The sequence below is a fragment of the Alligator sinensis genome, unplaced genomic scaffold, assembly GCF_000455745.1.
Source record: "Alligator sinensis unplaced genomic scaffold, ASM45574v1 scaffold469_1, whole genome shotgun sequence".
Classification (NCBI taxonomy): domain Eukaryota; kingdom Metazoa; phylum Chordata; order Crocodylia; family Alligatoridae; genus Alligator; species Alligator sinensis.
The window spans coordinates 1,565,320-1,580,505 of NW_005841934.1; the positions used below are offsets into that span (position 1 = coordinate 1,565,320).

Here is a 15,186-nt window from a genome sequence, read left to right on the forward strand (position 1 = left end):
TTCCTGAATATAAAGAGTACGTGCATCATTTATGTGATTTGCACTGTATATGCAGTAGCTCACATTTTAAAGGACTGTTCTCTTTACAATAAAGCTAGTTTTCCGTGGGGATGCACATTTGCTTCTAAGCTATCTGGCCTCATATCGTTTGCTGTGGTTTAAAAGAACTAATGCTTTTCTTTGTTATTTCTTTTTCTACCAAATTTAAAGGCCTTTGCTTGGTGGTCAGACTTAATGGTTGAACACGCGGAAACCTTCCTGTCACTGTTTGCAGTGGATATGGATGCTGCCTTAGAGGTGCAACCCCCAGACACGTGGGACAGCTTTCCACTATTTCAGCTTCTAAATGATTTCCTCCGTAGTGACTGTATGTATTTGTATTTTGACCATTTCTTTCAATAGGGTAAAATCTGATGGGTTATTGATAATGTTTCTAGCCTTTCCATGCTGTACAGAAAACTGATATGGGTGGGACTTCAAAACCAATAGCCTTTTATTAACTTAATATTGCAATTGCTTTAGAGGTGGGGCGGGGAAGTGGTGCTTTTCAACATGACCAGAGACCAATCCTCTTTACTAAAATCAAATGCCCAGGTAGAAGACCAGGAGTGGGACTTCTATAAGGTCCTGTGGTGAGGAGCACATTGTTCACAGAGTTGGGCACTTTCTGTTATTTTCATTAAGCATTTCTACTGTGCTATATATGTGCATCATGTGCGTGTGGCAATACGAAGTCAGCTGCAGTCCCTGCCCCCAGACAGGTGGATGGAAAGGAAAGGAATCGCTAACGGATGATTTGACATTGCCTTGTACAAAGGGGAAACGCGGGAGGATATTGCCAGGGTTAGAAGGCGCGACAATGAAATTCCCATTCACTTCAATAGCAGCAGCGTTTGGCCCTGCTGCGTCTGTGACAATCCCACGCCGTAGTCTGCCCGTCTCATCCTTCCCACGTTGATCCATTAGGCCCCCGTCTTACAAAAGACTTTCCTGTTGGAAACCCCTCCTTAAAAACCCTTTTCGTTTCTGAAGACATGCATAATGAGTCCTGGGACCCTCCTCCGAGAAAAACGATTTGGAGTGTAAAAGTAGTCCCCCAGTCTGCCCAGGGAGTGATGCGTGCCACGCTGTTCTGTTTATAGTCATTTTATTAACGGGAGCCAGTCACCTATTTGCTGTCTATAAATCAGGCGCTAACGGAGAAGGTTCGCTGTTTGTTTGCTCCAAATAAGAAACGATTTCTGCTGTCTTTATCCTGGAGGTTGATGGTCAAGTATTCCTAGGGGAAACTCCAGTTACTTCCTTCCTGTTAGCCAGCGTATTTATTGTGTAATAAAATGCCACTCTTCGTGGTCCGTTACCCAACCGTAGTTTCTTACTATACTTTTATTTATCTATTCTAGATAATTTGTGCAATGGAAAATTCCACAAACACCTTCAAGACCTGTTTGCTCCACTTGTTGTTAGATATGTCGATCTGATGGAGTCCTCAATTGCACAATCAATTCACAGGGGCTTTGAGCGGGAATCATGGGAGCCAGTAAAGTAAGGAAACCTCCTTTGATACAATCGGAATTTGGGTGCAAATGGATGGAGATTCGTACAGAGATGAATTAGTAAATACTAGATTGGAGATTCGGAAAATGCCTTCTGTTTTTTAGCGCCGTGCTAAAAATGCAAGGCCTAATTCCTTAAGGGTTTTCAAGGTTTACGAAAGAAACAATATGTGCTTTTCTAATGCAATGCTGATTGAAGTGGAACGTTTTGCTTTGAAAAATGGAAATACGAAAAATGTGAAATCCTCTCATTTTGCTTGGCTTTTTAGATCTTACGACCCTGCTCTAAAAGGCCTTTTCCAATGTTGCTCTTAAAGGCAAATAGCTTCTTTTCAGAACGAAAACCTTGCTTTACTGTGTTCAGTCCGGCTCTGTACCTCGGGTGGGCCGCTGTTGTCTTTTTTTTCCACCCACCCTGTGAAGCGATAGTGCAGAGATATGCTTCGCTGCTTCAGCACCGCAGCTGATCCCTGGATTGATCTTTTTTTTTTTTTTCACGCAAGCTGTGAAGGGCTCCAGCATAAGATGCTGCTTTAGAGCTAAGGGCTTTTAGGAGGAGACGCTCTGAAACCATGCTGGAAAGATCCTGAAGGCACCGTCCCTGAAGGGAAACACAGTGTGCTAGAGAAAAGTACTTCCGAGCAAAACCGAGTACAGAAAGCAGGAGAAAAGAGTGACCGTAATCTCGTAGAAGTGATGGTTTAAAACTCTGGAATGGGTGAACTGAGACACAAAGCCCCAGCTCAGCCTAGTGCTTGTGAAATATAAAGTTAGTTAAAGCCATGCATAATTTATAGTGGTATTACTGCTCCCAGTGCTCATTCCAAAAAGGCTCAGTTGGATACTATACAGGAAACACATTAATACAAATAAAATAAAGAAATGGAGCAAGACTAGCCTTACGCAGGCTGGAAAATGTCTAGTGCAGCCAATGGTTAAGTGTGCTACTCTGAAGAGTTACTTTGTAAAATTTAGCAATTATCCACTATATTGATCATACATAAAAATGCAAGGTTAATTCAGAACCCGGCTCACCGTCCGTTTGCTCTCTTGGCTCTGCAGGCTAATGAGATTAAAAAAACCCTAACATTTCAGTTGTAAAATGAGCACATGTGGCTCAGAAAACAGACAAGAAGTAGCTCTCCTGAGTAGGAAAATGCCACTTTACAGCCCCCGTAGTCATTCAGCAGGTAGGACTGCATGTGAGAGTGATCCTCACTTTAATAATGCATAGCAGCTTAAGTAATAGCCACCTGTTACACGTTTGGTACAGTAACGTCAAACGATGTGTTAACCATGCAGTTGATAAATGATTCATTCTTTATGTGTTTGTTCTAAGCCAGAGACTAAAATATATTCGAATCAGTAAATCATCTTGGTTTTAGCTCATTTAAATTCAATTATAGTTTTATTTTAAGTACATGTTTTCTTATAGCAAAAGTTTGGATTTCAAAACACTGTCACTTTCTTGGAGAAATGGAAGAGGCGCTTTCACAATTACTATAGAGAGTTTCTGCCATGTTAAGGGGGTCATTTGCAATGTATCTTGGGTTGTTCTGAAAAGGTCCTTTCTCCATCATCCCATGGTGTTGTGCTTCAAGCAGCTCTGGTCAGTGAACACCGTATATCGTACAGTTGTAAGTGTTTCTTTGCTTAATTGTAGTTATCTTACAGAGTGACCTGGGGCACTCAAAAGCATTGCTTTGAAAAAGAATGGATAATTCTCCCAGGCATGTTACATTCCCCCATGAGAAAGCACGCACTTGAATATGGTTTTAATTACCGATACTTTATTCTTCATACGCACAACCACACACATGTGCACACACACCTGCAAACATACACACACACACACAGTGCAAAATGTCACCTCTATGCAATGTGACCCAGCTGAAGGCAGCAAACGCATGTGCACATCAGTACCTAGTACGTAAAGTGCAATTGGGAACCCCAATCCTGGAATTTGTCTTCAATCTCACGGCAGGCGGCATGCCATTCTTCCCCTGATCCCCAGTAAGCCTGTGATAAGTACAGGTCAAACCCATGTATTTTGCTTGCTCTTCCCTCAGCTTTGTGTATCCCCTCTCTCCCCCCATGCATTCAAACCATCTAGTGAATTCTTTAGGCTCTTTGTCCCATTTTGCAGGTTTGCATTGCTCAGTAACCACAAATTCAGATTTACCAGAGGAGAGCACGATACTGTTTACAAGCTTACTCCTAAGAAAAAGTTAAAGAAATAGCTTTCAAATACTACAGCGATGCAAAGGACACCGACATCACCCTCTTCTGTTTTACTATCACCCATTACTGCCGGGTAGCTATAAGGGAAATGACACGGCTGCAACCATCGTGTACCTTTGCCCTTGGAGAATTTTATGCAGCTTGACTCTGCTTTGAAGGAAGGCTTCCCACTTGGCCTGCCAAAGTCAACCAGAATACACATCGACGCAGTTGAGCTGACTGCAATCCTGCCGATCTCTATGCTGAATTGTGAGAATGAAAGCTCATTACCTCATGACAGCCAACAAAGTATTCTGTAGCACAGAGGCTTTTCAAAGGGTTTCTCTATGCTCGTGCTTGCAATCAGGGCTGAAAAATGTGGTCCTCCATAACCTGACCAGATGGCAGCATACACGCATGTCATTTTTCTATTTTCATTGCTAGAGACTGTGTACCTTATGCTGCTACTAGTTGGGTATAGAAATCGCACAAACAGTAAGATCGATTCCCTTAAATACTGAAAACATTGAAGGAAAAAAAAATCCATACCGTTTGCTTCGGCAGGCCATGTGATCTGCCTGTTTTGTACAAGCTCTGCCTAGCTGCAGAATGTATAAGCCGGGGGTCCTTGCCCTATAACCAGTGCAGCTGGTAGGTATGGGCAGATACGTGCGGAGAAAACGAAGCAAAGTGAAACACCAGTCCCAACTCGCTATTTTCCGAAACATTGGGTGCATAAATTAGATCTGTTCCCAAGCTGGCGGAGTGCACGCAGTCACATGGGGGGGGGGGGGAACATGCCGTTATTTCTACGCGCTAGCTTCGCGACTCGGGGCGTTTTGAAATACTTTGCAGCCACCCGACACCTAAACACATACATGCAATTGCACTCGGCAGCTGAGCTCCGCACGAGCAGAATGCAAGGTTAATTCAGTGACCACTGATGTCCTTTTCAGTTGGTTGGCTTGAAAAATTATGCAAATCTTTTCTGGGACACGTACACACACAAAAAAGGATCTTCTGCAACATTTTATGTGCCGTTATATTCTAGCACAAGGAGGTCAGTCCCCGTGGTTCTTGTCAAAGTCAAATTTGATTGGGTTTTTAGTATTAATATGCAAATGGTCACACTTTGTAGTAAGGCTACATTTGTAAGTAGTCTGTCTTTTCATAAATGGCTCATCGAGGTTTTAATAAATTGTCCATTGCTCGCCACAGCTTATTACAGGTCGCTCCTCACTTTGTGTCTCTGCCTCCTTCCCCGTTTGTATACCGGGGCTAATCATCTTAAGGAGGTAGTGTGATGCAGTGGGTAGAGCAGTGAACTGGAACTCAAGAGATGCAAACTTGATTGCCAGCTCTACTACAGGCCTACTGGTTCTCTGCAGACCAGTCAGTTCAACCCTTAAACGCCTCAATTTCTCCACCTGTAAAATGGGGATAATGGTATCGGACCTCCTTTATAAAGGGCTTCAAGATTTGCTGATGAAAAACATTCCAGAGAAGAGCTAGGTACTCTCATAGCCTAAAGCTCTCCATAACACTTACTACTTACATGCCTGTAACCATCTGTAACCCATAGTACTCCAGTCTTTAACATCTTTTAATCATTCATGAGTCCTTTTCAAGCTATTTATAAATGGATCTTTAACATAAAGTGTGGCTAGTCAAATGCTGTGGCTCTACCAGGCAACCAGACGGAAGTTGTGACGTTGTCCAGAAAGCAAAAAAAATCTTGTTAGGAAAAAGATCCTGGAGTAGCTAAATGTGGAAACCGTGCCAAACACCAAGCCACAGTCAGAGCATGTTTAGCATGTCACCCTTCTACCCAGTCTGCTATACTGAAGATTTTATAGAAAAGACTGCCACTTGAATTACTAGCATTTATCCAAGTAGATATGGGCCAGCATTTATGCTAATAAAACATAACTTCTAGAGTAAGCAGGCAGGCAGGCTGACCAGTGGATCTAGGAACTTGTAGGAACTGGGCATTTATGCACCAACATGTCTGTAGGCAAGATAACCCAATGAAACCTCCAGGGTTGTCTGCCCAACTTTCAGATTAAAGCTAATGGCATCACCTGGCATTTATTAGGTAGCTTCTTATGTATCTTTACTTGTTTTCTACAGTTAATGTTATAATAGAGGAAGTGTTCTTTGAATATATATTATTCCAGGATACATGATCTTAATGCCATGAGCTACTGGCACTTGAGATTTTTATAACTGGAGAGTGGAAAGATACTATTTAAATCAGTCCAAATGTGGAAAATAGATCCAAAGGTGAGCAAGTCAGAACAATACAGCACAACCTGTCTATTTGGCGAGGACATATCCTTACCAAATGTACAGGCCCCAGTCATGCAATTTAATCCTCCTAGCTTCAACCTTCTGCCACTCTGAAGCACTGAAAGTTTAAGTGCATCAGACTGCTGGATGGGGCATTATTCAGTCTCCGGTATTAAATAGCCACGGGCTCGGTTTTTAGAAAGCCACCTCCCCTTCTGGGCCTGTAATTTTGCGGGCCAAGTAAATAAAGGCACATCTATCTGTTGGTAATATTGAAGTCATTTGCAAGTCTGCCCACCTGACTCCAGCCACAAGTCAGGTAATGAGACAGGTCACTGAGATCAGCTGAACCGGCAAAGCTACCGATGCAGAGTAGGATGGCAGGTATTTCCCAAATCAGGCTGTCTGTGTTAAGATAATACACTACCTTATTTTGCCATCGGAAGATGAGCTGTAGCTTTTCCTTGCAATGTGCACAAAGCATCAGCAAAATCCTGATTTGTAAAAAAACAAAACAAAAAACCCTTTATATATGAATACTATGCAGTGTTCACTCTAGACAGTTGCCATTGACTTAATACAGTGTTTTCATAAGTGTGTTTTCAGTAAGTTCTTGAATATTTAGTATTAAAAACAAAGGTCCTCTGATTAATGTACTTACCATCTGGCTAATCTCTTTAAGTGGCTTTTCTTTATACATGTATATGTTGTCCATCTCTTGCTAGTTTTAATTTACTCAATATCACTTTTGAACTACATGGCCTTACCATTTCCAAAGATTGAACAATCTCTCAACCATTATGAAGCATGCGTTTCTTTTGACAATCATATTCACTTTACGAGGCGTGTTCATGTCTGAGTGGGAACGGTGCATGAGTTGGTTGCATGAGAAAGCTCTGATATATATTTCCTGGTTCATAAAGAGAACAAGCAGATAGCAGGAACTGAAGTCAAATCCATCGAGCAACCGGAAACGGAAGTAAATCAAAACAGTTCGCTCTGTATTTTGCTCTGAAAGGTGGGACTTTATTCAGAAGCTCAGAATGGAGATCCGAAGTCATGAGTGCCTATTAGCCATGTAATCAATGGCTCAAAACATTGGTTGCCAACAGAACTGCAGAGATTCAGGGCAGGTATTCTACCATGTTAGCAATTGTATACCCAGCCCTGTCGGCACAACGGTACTTCGTTGTTTCCTGATGCAGTAAGATTTACAGTGAGAAATGCAATCCAGAAATGTACGTACAACTGTAGAAAATTGCTGTCGCGATATTCTCGGGGACGAGAAGTTTGTAGGGTTCTGTCGCTTTCCAGGATTGCAGATCATGCTGCACAAAATTCAACAGCAATCGAGGGAGTGGAAGAGACCTTCCAAGGTAGAGCGTTTTAGTACAACCGTGATAGGCATTCACTTCGTGCAGCCAGAAGATTAACTGCCCGAACCTGCCTCTCGGCAGCAAAGCTTCTGCTAGCTCCAGCAGGCAGGAACAAGCATTAGATCCTGGGGTCCTGATTCAGCTTTTAATGAGTCTTTACTCAGACAAACTCTGGGTGGGAATAAGGACCCAATAAAAATTCAGTCAAGACATCTGGACTTGCCTCTGGAATGAGGTTGTACAAAACTTCCTTGGTTGATGCCCTTATGTGCTGCACAGAAAGGAGATACTCCCCACCACTGGCTTCTCCCCCATTCATCAGGTGGCCCCAGGAGTCAGCCGCTCAAATTGTACATCTCCCAGGTGCCAAAGTGAGGCACAAGTTTTTATTTTACATGTAAAATGCCATGTAATTGGACTTTTTGAGATGCTCTGTAAAATACAGCCAGACCTATGTTAACAGCTCAGGGACCTGCAGCACAACCAAATATTTATGGGTATTTTGCAAATCACTAGCATGCAGTGTTATTTCTTCTGGAAAATATATCACATTAAATTGCCTTGTATTTGATACACTAAACCACTTTTACAAAGTTATTTTTCATGTCATACTTGGGCGTCTGAGACTGCCATTAAAGGCATCGTGCCCAGCTACAACTACCGTGCTCGTCTCATGGCCCTCTTTGCAATGGGGGCATTCATGCACAAAGCTCGTGCTTAGTCTTTGGGTTTTGTGCCCAGGTCTGCGTGTGTCACACTACAATTGCACTTGGCTCTCGGGGCCTGGGAGCGCACGCGATACAGTGCTCCTCATTTATGACCGCTGGAATCAGATGCACTCAAGTAAGCCCTGGGGTCAATTATGTGGAGCCCCGTTTCCAACAGGCCCAGGGATCTGCATGCAGGAGTCCAACCACAGGCCTGGCGTCTTAGTTTTCACGTGGTGGGACACTGTTCTGCTCCTCCAGATTAAAGCATTTCTTGACTGTTTGGAAAAAGGGCGGTCGAGGGGGAGCGTCTCACATTCAGGGTGAATTGAATTCAGTGGCCCAATTGTCAACTTCATTAGAGCCAGGAATTCACCCTTAGCCATTTGAAGCCTGGTTTTGAGGCAAAACCTTTCCCAGTGGACTGTCGAGCGTAGCCCTTCCCTATCTCCATCCTCTAAATAATCTCGAGCTTGAGGTTTGCTTGCTCACGGGACACATTTTTAAATTCGGAGCTGCTTTCCGTGCTCTGAAACCGTATCAGGATCCGTAAATCCTTCTGTGTGGGTGTTTGAGCGGTCCGTTAATTTGCTACTTTGTGATTTTTCTTCTTTTGTTGGTTTTTTAAGTAACTTGCTTTTTTATTGCAGACTGCAAACAAACAAAAACAACAAACCCCCCAAAACACTTAAGCCTTCCATGCTCATGCTTCTTTCTGAAATGTTTTGCTTTAGTTTTTTGACTGTTGTCTTGCCGTGAACTTTGCAGATTTGTTTATGAGTGTCACATGCTTCTGCTACATCTGCATTGTCACTGTTATGGTATTTTTTTCTTTCTGTCTGTTTCTTCCACAGGAGTTTAACAAGTAATCTGCCCAATGTGAATCTACCCAATGTGAATCTCCCTAAAGTTCCAAACCTACCAGTTAACATCCCACTAGGCATCCCACAAATGCCTAGCTTTTCTGCACCGTCATGGATGGCTGCTATATATGATTCTGAGTGTGTATTCAGTTCACATTAGATCTAATTTAAATTTGAAGTAATCTTGGCATGGATATGTATTATTTATTTCTGTGCATTATATATAGAACTTCAAAAGAGTGACACAGACAGATAATTAGACGTTTCTCTGAATGAGGCAACCCTTCTGTATTTCTGGCATGTACGTTGTGAGTTTTTTATCAATATTGAGGATTTGTTTTGCACCCACTGGAAATTTGAGCAAATGTCTCGCTTTGCAAACTAGTTCTCGACAGTGGGATATAGTCCTGTTGGAGTATAAATTGCAAAATGCATCCTGGAAGATGGCGTATCTCAGGAGAAAGTTTTTCCAAAAGAGGAGATGAAACAACTTTAGTGCTAGCTGACCAATTTCTGTGGACCAGATGTAGATCTAAAAGTGAATCTTACTTCTTTGCAAGTTCCTCATTGCCTCTGATGGTTTGTTTTCCTTGTAATTCTGCACAGCATTGTCATCACAGGTGCTTATACATAAAGATTCTCACTCATTTTGTGGGAAGCCCCAGATAGTAATTGAATTCTGTAACTAGCTGTCACCGTCTGAATATTTAAATGTCTGACAGGAGGAAAAACAATTTTTAGTGGAAGGCTTTGAATCCAACTTAGGAAATCAAACCCTAAGCCCAAGTCATTAGTGTGTAAAAGCTAGCCTTTCCCATTCCTCTGCCTCGCACCTTTGGCGTGTCCCAAGACATGGGATGCGTTCTACTATCATACAGGTACCATATTGGAAGAGGAATTAGAGCTCATGGTCAGGGTGATATATTTTATTAGAGGATCTAGATTTAGGAGGCACTATAAAACCATGCCTATGTCATGCACCTGCTGTAATGCAGTGGGTCTCTGAGCAGTGCCGGGGGCTGGTACCCAAAGGTCAAGGAGCTTTATCCCCCCATGTTGGGGAAGCCCTTCCAAGGACACTCATCTGCATAAGCAATGAGAGCATGAGCGTAAAGGGCGGACGTGTGATCAGATTGCTGCAGGAGCAGCTTGGTCTCATCCAGCCAGGAGCAGCTGTCCCTTCACAACTGGGCAGCCTGAGATGCCTTGTGCCTTCGTGAGTGTCCACTTTCCCAAATCGCCCTTCCACCAGCCCCCAGCCAGCATATTTACTCCATGGCTCAGTGTCCTTTGTTCCAACCCTCCCATCTGTTCCCTATAAATTGTTCTGCTCCAGAGGAGAGTTGTAGCGCAGCACCTCATGGGACCATTTTGTTTCAACAAAAATGATGCTTGTCTTTCCCTGCTCCTCCCTCTTCCTCCCCTATCGCTTCACTTTCCACCCCCGCAGGTTTCTTCCTTCCTCTTCCTCCTGCCTCTGCCATTTCTTCCCTCTTAAAAGGTGAAAAGGAGGACAGGCATAAGGCCCCAGCCCCACAGGGCACTAACTCATGGAAGCATCCCTCCCACAGGTTATGTTTAACATGACGTTTACTGAACAGACTTGGGCTTGAACACTGCCTTACGTTCTTCCCTGCATCACGGGCTAAAAACACAGTGTAACTTTGAGCACAGGAAGTCAATGAAGCTACTCCCTTGCTCCAGTGCCTTCAGTGAATGCTTGGCTGGACTCGGGGCCAAATTCCCAGGGTGCAGGCAGAAGTGTTTGGGATCCCCGGGGAGAGAGAGGCAAGGCGAGGAAAACCCTTTTGCAGAGAAGCAGTCTGAACATGGCCTGGGGAACCAGGACTCGGTGCAGTCTGCGGTCTGCTCCATCGATACCATGTCCTGATCCTTCTGGCAGACTCAACATGCCTTTTAATGTTGGGAACTTTAATTTTGGAAGAACAAATTGGCATTTTATACAAAGACTGAACGCCTCAAATGAACAAACATAGACGTTTTTGGGATTGCAAGGGTGGCAATGAGCCAGAGACTTAAATTACATCTACACCTGGAATCCACCAGACTTCCACTATCCTACAGGTACCATATTGGAAAGTAAAGCCAATGAACTGGCAGTAAAGGAAATGCAATCTTATTCTTTAAAAAAAAAAAAAATTAAAATACTTGGAAATATGAATGCTGTTAATTCTGTTTCAAAGAAATCCAACTCATATTCATGCTAAGATGGCTGTATTGAAGGTTAGATTAGGCAGTGTCTGTAAAAAGTACTTGAAAGTTTTTCCCCCCTCTGTGCATGCTCTGTGATACTGCTTCTGAAAAGATAAGAATCAAGACATGACAGTAAAGTGGACAGTCGTCTTTTTATAAAATCAAAGCTTGAGTGTGAAAGGCATTTTGTGAGCTGCTATGGGATCAAAGTAATTTCAGTGCTATTGCACGAAGAATTAACAGTTCTTTTTGGTAATAAACATTAAAAAAAAAAATTTTCTCGCATGAAAACCTAATAACGAGCTGTTCAGAAGGAAAAAAAAAATCCCAAGAATATATATTTTTTTTAAATTTCAAAACCAGATGGATGTCTTAATGTTGCTGTAGCAAATACCAATTCTCGCATTCATGCGTATTTAATTATTTGGAACATGAATTCATGCGGTTCCAAAATTGGGATGGAACTAAAACAAGTTTATTTATTCCCAAGCCTAAGTTTGAAACAGAAGAAACTAAATGTGCAGACAGGGCAACTGTCAGGGCTGTTGCACAAAGTAGCTTTTTGGTTAAAGACGCCATTTAAGGAAATGCCTGATTCTGTATCTTTTCATTTCCGCAATTCCCTTTGACCCACCCACCGTTCATTATTAAGGACATGTTTCAATCTTACCTTTCCCTTAGCATCAGATACATCTCTTCCCACTCCTGAGCTGACTCATTCTTTAAATGGTTACCTTTGTTAGCACAGGACCCCCCCTAGGACCCCTCTAGCATGTTGGGAGTATGGTTTTCACCTTGCGGTAGCCATGTATGCATTAGCTATAATTTCCTCTGTAGCATTAACTCAATGCAGCTGGCATCTGTCACAATAGAAACACCCTCCCTCATCTGTTTCTATAGATGATGTCAGCAGAAGTGGTAATGCATGGTGTGTTAAACATCTTATAAATTACTGTGTTAGCATTAGTGGTATGCGAGGAGGAGGTTAAAGCTCTTGAATTTCCCGTGGTAAATGTCATGAAAAAAGAGTGAGAGAGAAAAGGGTTACAGACAGAAATTTCTCTGCGCAAGCCAAACACAATCGAGGCCTGTGTTTTATCTTGTAAGTGGAGGTTTGAGATGTAATTATACTTGGAAAGAACCAAAGTAGCCGCACACCACAAGACCAAAGGGTCCTGTCTGGACAGAGGAGTGGGTAAGAGAACATGCACTTCCGAAAACATGCACTTCCGAAAGACCAAAGGCATGGCAACAAATCAAAAAAACCAAAAAAAACAAAACCAAAAACTGCTCAGATCTGTTGGCCTGGAGATGCCTTTGGAAGAGGTTGATTCTTGAAGAGGTGGAATAGTCAACCTAACCAAAACTCTTCAATATAAGATGTCCAGTGTTCTTAGTTCAATTGACTTACCATGATTTTTTTCCAGCTGTTCAAGAGATAAAGCGTGTCCTCGCTCACCACTTGTTAGCACTGTCCTTTACCTGGAAACCTTGGGTGGAAAAAAAAACGCCCTATATCTTAATAACTGCATACATTCCTGTACTGTAGTTATTATCAATCAAGGATTTTCAACAACAAATTCTAGCCTTAATTCTGAATAATCACATAAATTCATGTGAGTATTAATTAAGGCTGATTTTTACCATACACCCTTTTTCCAGCTAATACGTGTAATTCATAACTTTGTCTTATCATCTGGCCTGGAAAGATTTGTGGGTTGTAACAGCAAGGTAGATTAGGCAAATGTATGGTAAAACTCAAAACCCTGATGGTGGAGATTGTCTGATATTGTTCTGTGTATTAAACAACTGCATACCCTAGTCTTTGTCCAAGAAAGGTCTCCACATCAGGTGTCTAATAGCTTGGTGCAGGTTATGACTTCTGTTTCCACTTTATCCTGCCAGCAATGGGTCAGGAACCTCTGAAGATCTGTTTTGGAAACTTGATGCCCTACAGACCTTCATTCGGGATTTACACTGGCCCGAGGAAGAATTTGGAAAACATCTCGAGCAGCGTCTGAAGCTCATGGCAAGTGACATGATTGAATCTTGTGTCAAGAGGTAAGTCTAAAGTGTCTTGTGTTGAGAAGTATAGCGAAGCAGCTGGGCTGAGAGGCCTTCTAGAAGGGGCATCGCTTCTTCTGTCAATGTTTGGGAAATATCAGTCTTTGCTTTACCTTTCATCTTAACTTTGGCTGTTCAGAGAGGCTTGAGCTTTGGTAGGCTAGAGCCTACTTTATCAGTTGCTATGCATGAGTTTCCAGAGAGCAAGGGTACTAAATGGAAAGGAATGAAGTCATATAAATAGAAAGGAAAAGGGGAAGAAAGGAGGGAGCACTGCTGAGAGAGACAGGTGGCTTGAAAAGGGCCAAAGGGATAAGCAAAGGGACCTGGGGGTTATACAAGCTAGTCCTGGTATTGAGCTAAGACTCCAGTCTTTGCTGAGACCACTTCTGTCGCGAGCAAACTCTACCAGCATCAAAGCCAAATGCTATGGCACCAACACTATTGGACAGGACACATCATGAGGATGCCTGACAACCAGCTCTTGAAGCAGGTCCTATACTCCCAACTCACTGATGGTCACTGCTCAAGAGCTGGATAAAAGAAGAGATTCAAGAACACCTTGAAGGCCAGTCTAAAGACATGGGATATGAACATCAGTCCTTGGGAGACTCCAGAACCGGGTCACCCTCGTTGGCACCATGGTGTACAACAGGGCATTGACTGCTTTGAGCAAACTCACCTCCCTATGTCAGTGGATAGATGAGAGAGACAAGGGAAAGAAAGAGCCATGACCCAGCATCACTAGGACTCTTTCCTGCCCCCAAAAATGTTTGCCATGTCTGTAGCCTAGCGTACAGATCTCTGAGCAGTCTCTTCAGCCAGCTCTGGACCCACCCTTGACTCCTCTATTGACTGGAAGACTGTTTTTCTCATACTGAGGGACTGCCACTGCCGTTGACTTAACATAGTCCAGCCTGTGGATGATTTCTTGGTCCGCAATTTCAGTTCAAGTTAGTTTTTAAAGTTTTGTTGTTTAAAAGCCTTTGTCCCTCAAGGGGTTAACTGCTCTATTTTTCCCTCTTAGTCTTATTCATGCCTTCAGATGAAGGAGGTTGTTGCCTACCAAAGCTCGTGCCTCTCTGAACCAGTTAGTCGATCAGCCTGCCACCCTTCCCTGCCTTCTGCATAGCATTCATTTCAGTAGCAAAAAATTAAGGCCAAACCATCATTATTTTCCACCAGGCTTTGCATGTCTTTGGTTGGTTTAAGGTGTAATTCAGCACTGGGAAGAAAAGATCTTTGTATTCTCTTTTGAGCAAAGTAAATACCAAAAGGAGAAGAACGGATGGAGGGGCCAGTGAGCACAGCCGCAGGCCTGGGCTGGTGACAGCCACGGTTCTGGTGAAGTGGCTCTTCCAAACCAGCGTTGTTTGGCCCTTCTGCAAACCTGTGCCTGTGTTGTATCACTCCCAAACTCCTAAGTCTGGATTCACAATCTCACCTTCTAAGAAAGTAGCGTCTTGTGTCTGAGAGAGAGGCTCTAGGTTCACGCGCTGGAAAGACTGTAGTAGGACTGCTGTTGCCATTCTGAAAAAAAACGCAGCATGCGGGTAGTTAAATTAAAGACACAGCTTTTATTGAAATGCAGTAGCTCTGATGGCTGAGTTACCTGGCAGCCAGCTACTCTAGATAATCCCAAAAGCTCAGAATACACACCATGCAGCATGGATACCAAAGAGGTACAATATCCCAAACAACAAACTTTTAATTCACTATACCAGCCTGGGAAAAAGCCCTGCGCTGTTCTGGAAAGTTGCTGTGTTTTGTATGTTGCTATTGTTGTGGAGTTTGGGGGAAAGGCACTAGAAAGGCCCTGGGATCTACTCTCAAATCCAGGTAGGCAGACCCTTGGGATCCCACAAGTTCAGATATTACTGGGCGCATGTACACGTGC

At 43.0% G+C, this 15,186-nt stretch overlaps 2 protein-coding genes across 10 annotated transcripts in view; one reads left to right on the forward strand and one right to left on the reverse strand.

Moving 5' to 3' along the window:
• CADPS (calcium dependent secretion activator) overlaps nucleotides 1–15,186 on the forward strand; it is a 244,038-nt gene that overhangs the window by 186,051 nt on the left and 42,801 nt on the right. For 4 of the 6 annotated variants that reach the window (XM_014518002.2, XM_025199031.1, XM_025199032.1 and 1 more), the window contains exons 18-21: nucleotides 211–367; nucleotides 1,404–1,545; nucleotides 9,003–9,149; nucleotides 13,131–13,286. In XM_014518002.2, coding sequence (XP_014373488.2) covers nucleotides 211–367; nucleotides 1,404–1,545; nucleotides 9,003–9,149; nucleotides 13,131–13,286 — 602 coding nt within the window. The remainder of the gene's footprint in view (nucleotides 1–210; nucleotides 368–1,403; nucleotides 1,546–9,002; nucleotides 9,150–13,130; nucleotides 13,287–15,186) is intronic. The other 2 variants (XM_025199035.1, XM_025199033.1) reach the window with 1 other exon arrangement.
• Nucleotides 12,674–15,186, reverse strand: part of CUNH3orf14 (chromosome unknown C3orf14 homolog) — a 76,889-nt gene continuing 74,376 nt past the window's right edge. For all 4 annotated transcript variants that reach the window (XM_025199041.1, XM_025199036.1, XM_025199038.1 and 1 more), the window contains 2 exons: nucleotides 14,734–14,819; nucleotides 12,674–12,715 (listed from right to left, as the gene is read on the reverse strand). In XM_025199041.1, the coding sequence (XP_025054826.1) occupies nucleotides 12,691–12,715; nucleotides 14,734–14,819 (111 nt within the window). In that variant the 3' untranslated portion in view covers nucleotides 12,674–12,690. The remainder of the gene's footprint in view (nucleotides 12,716–14,733; nucleotides 14,820–15,186) is intronic.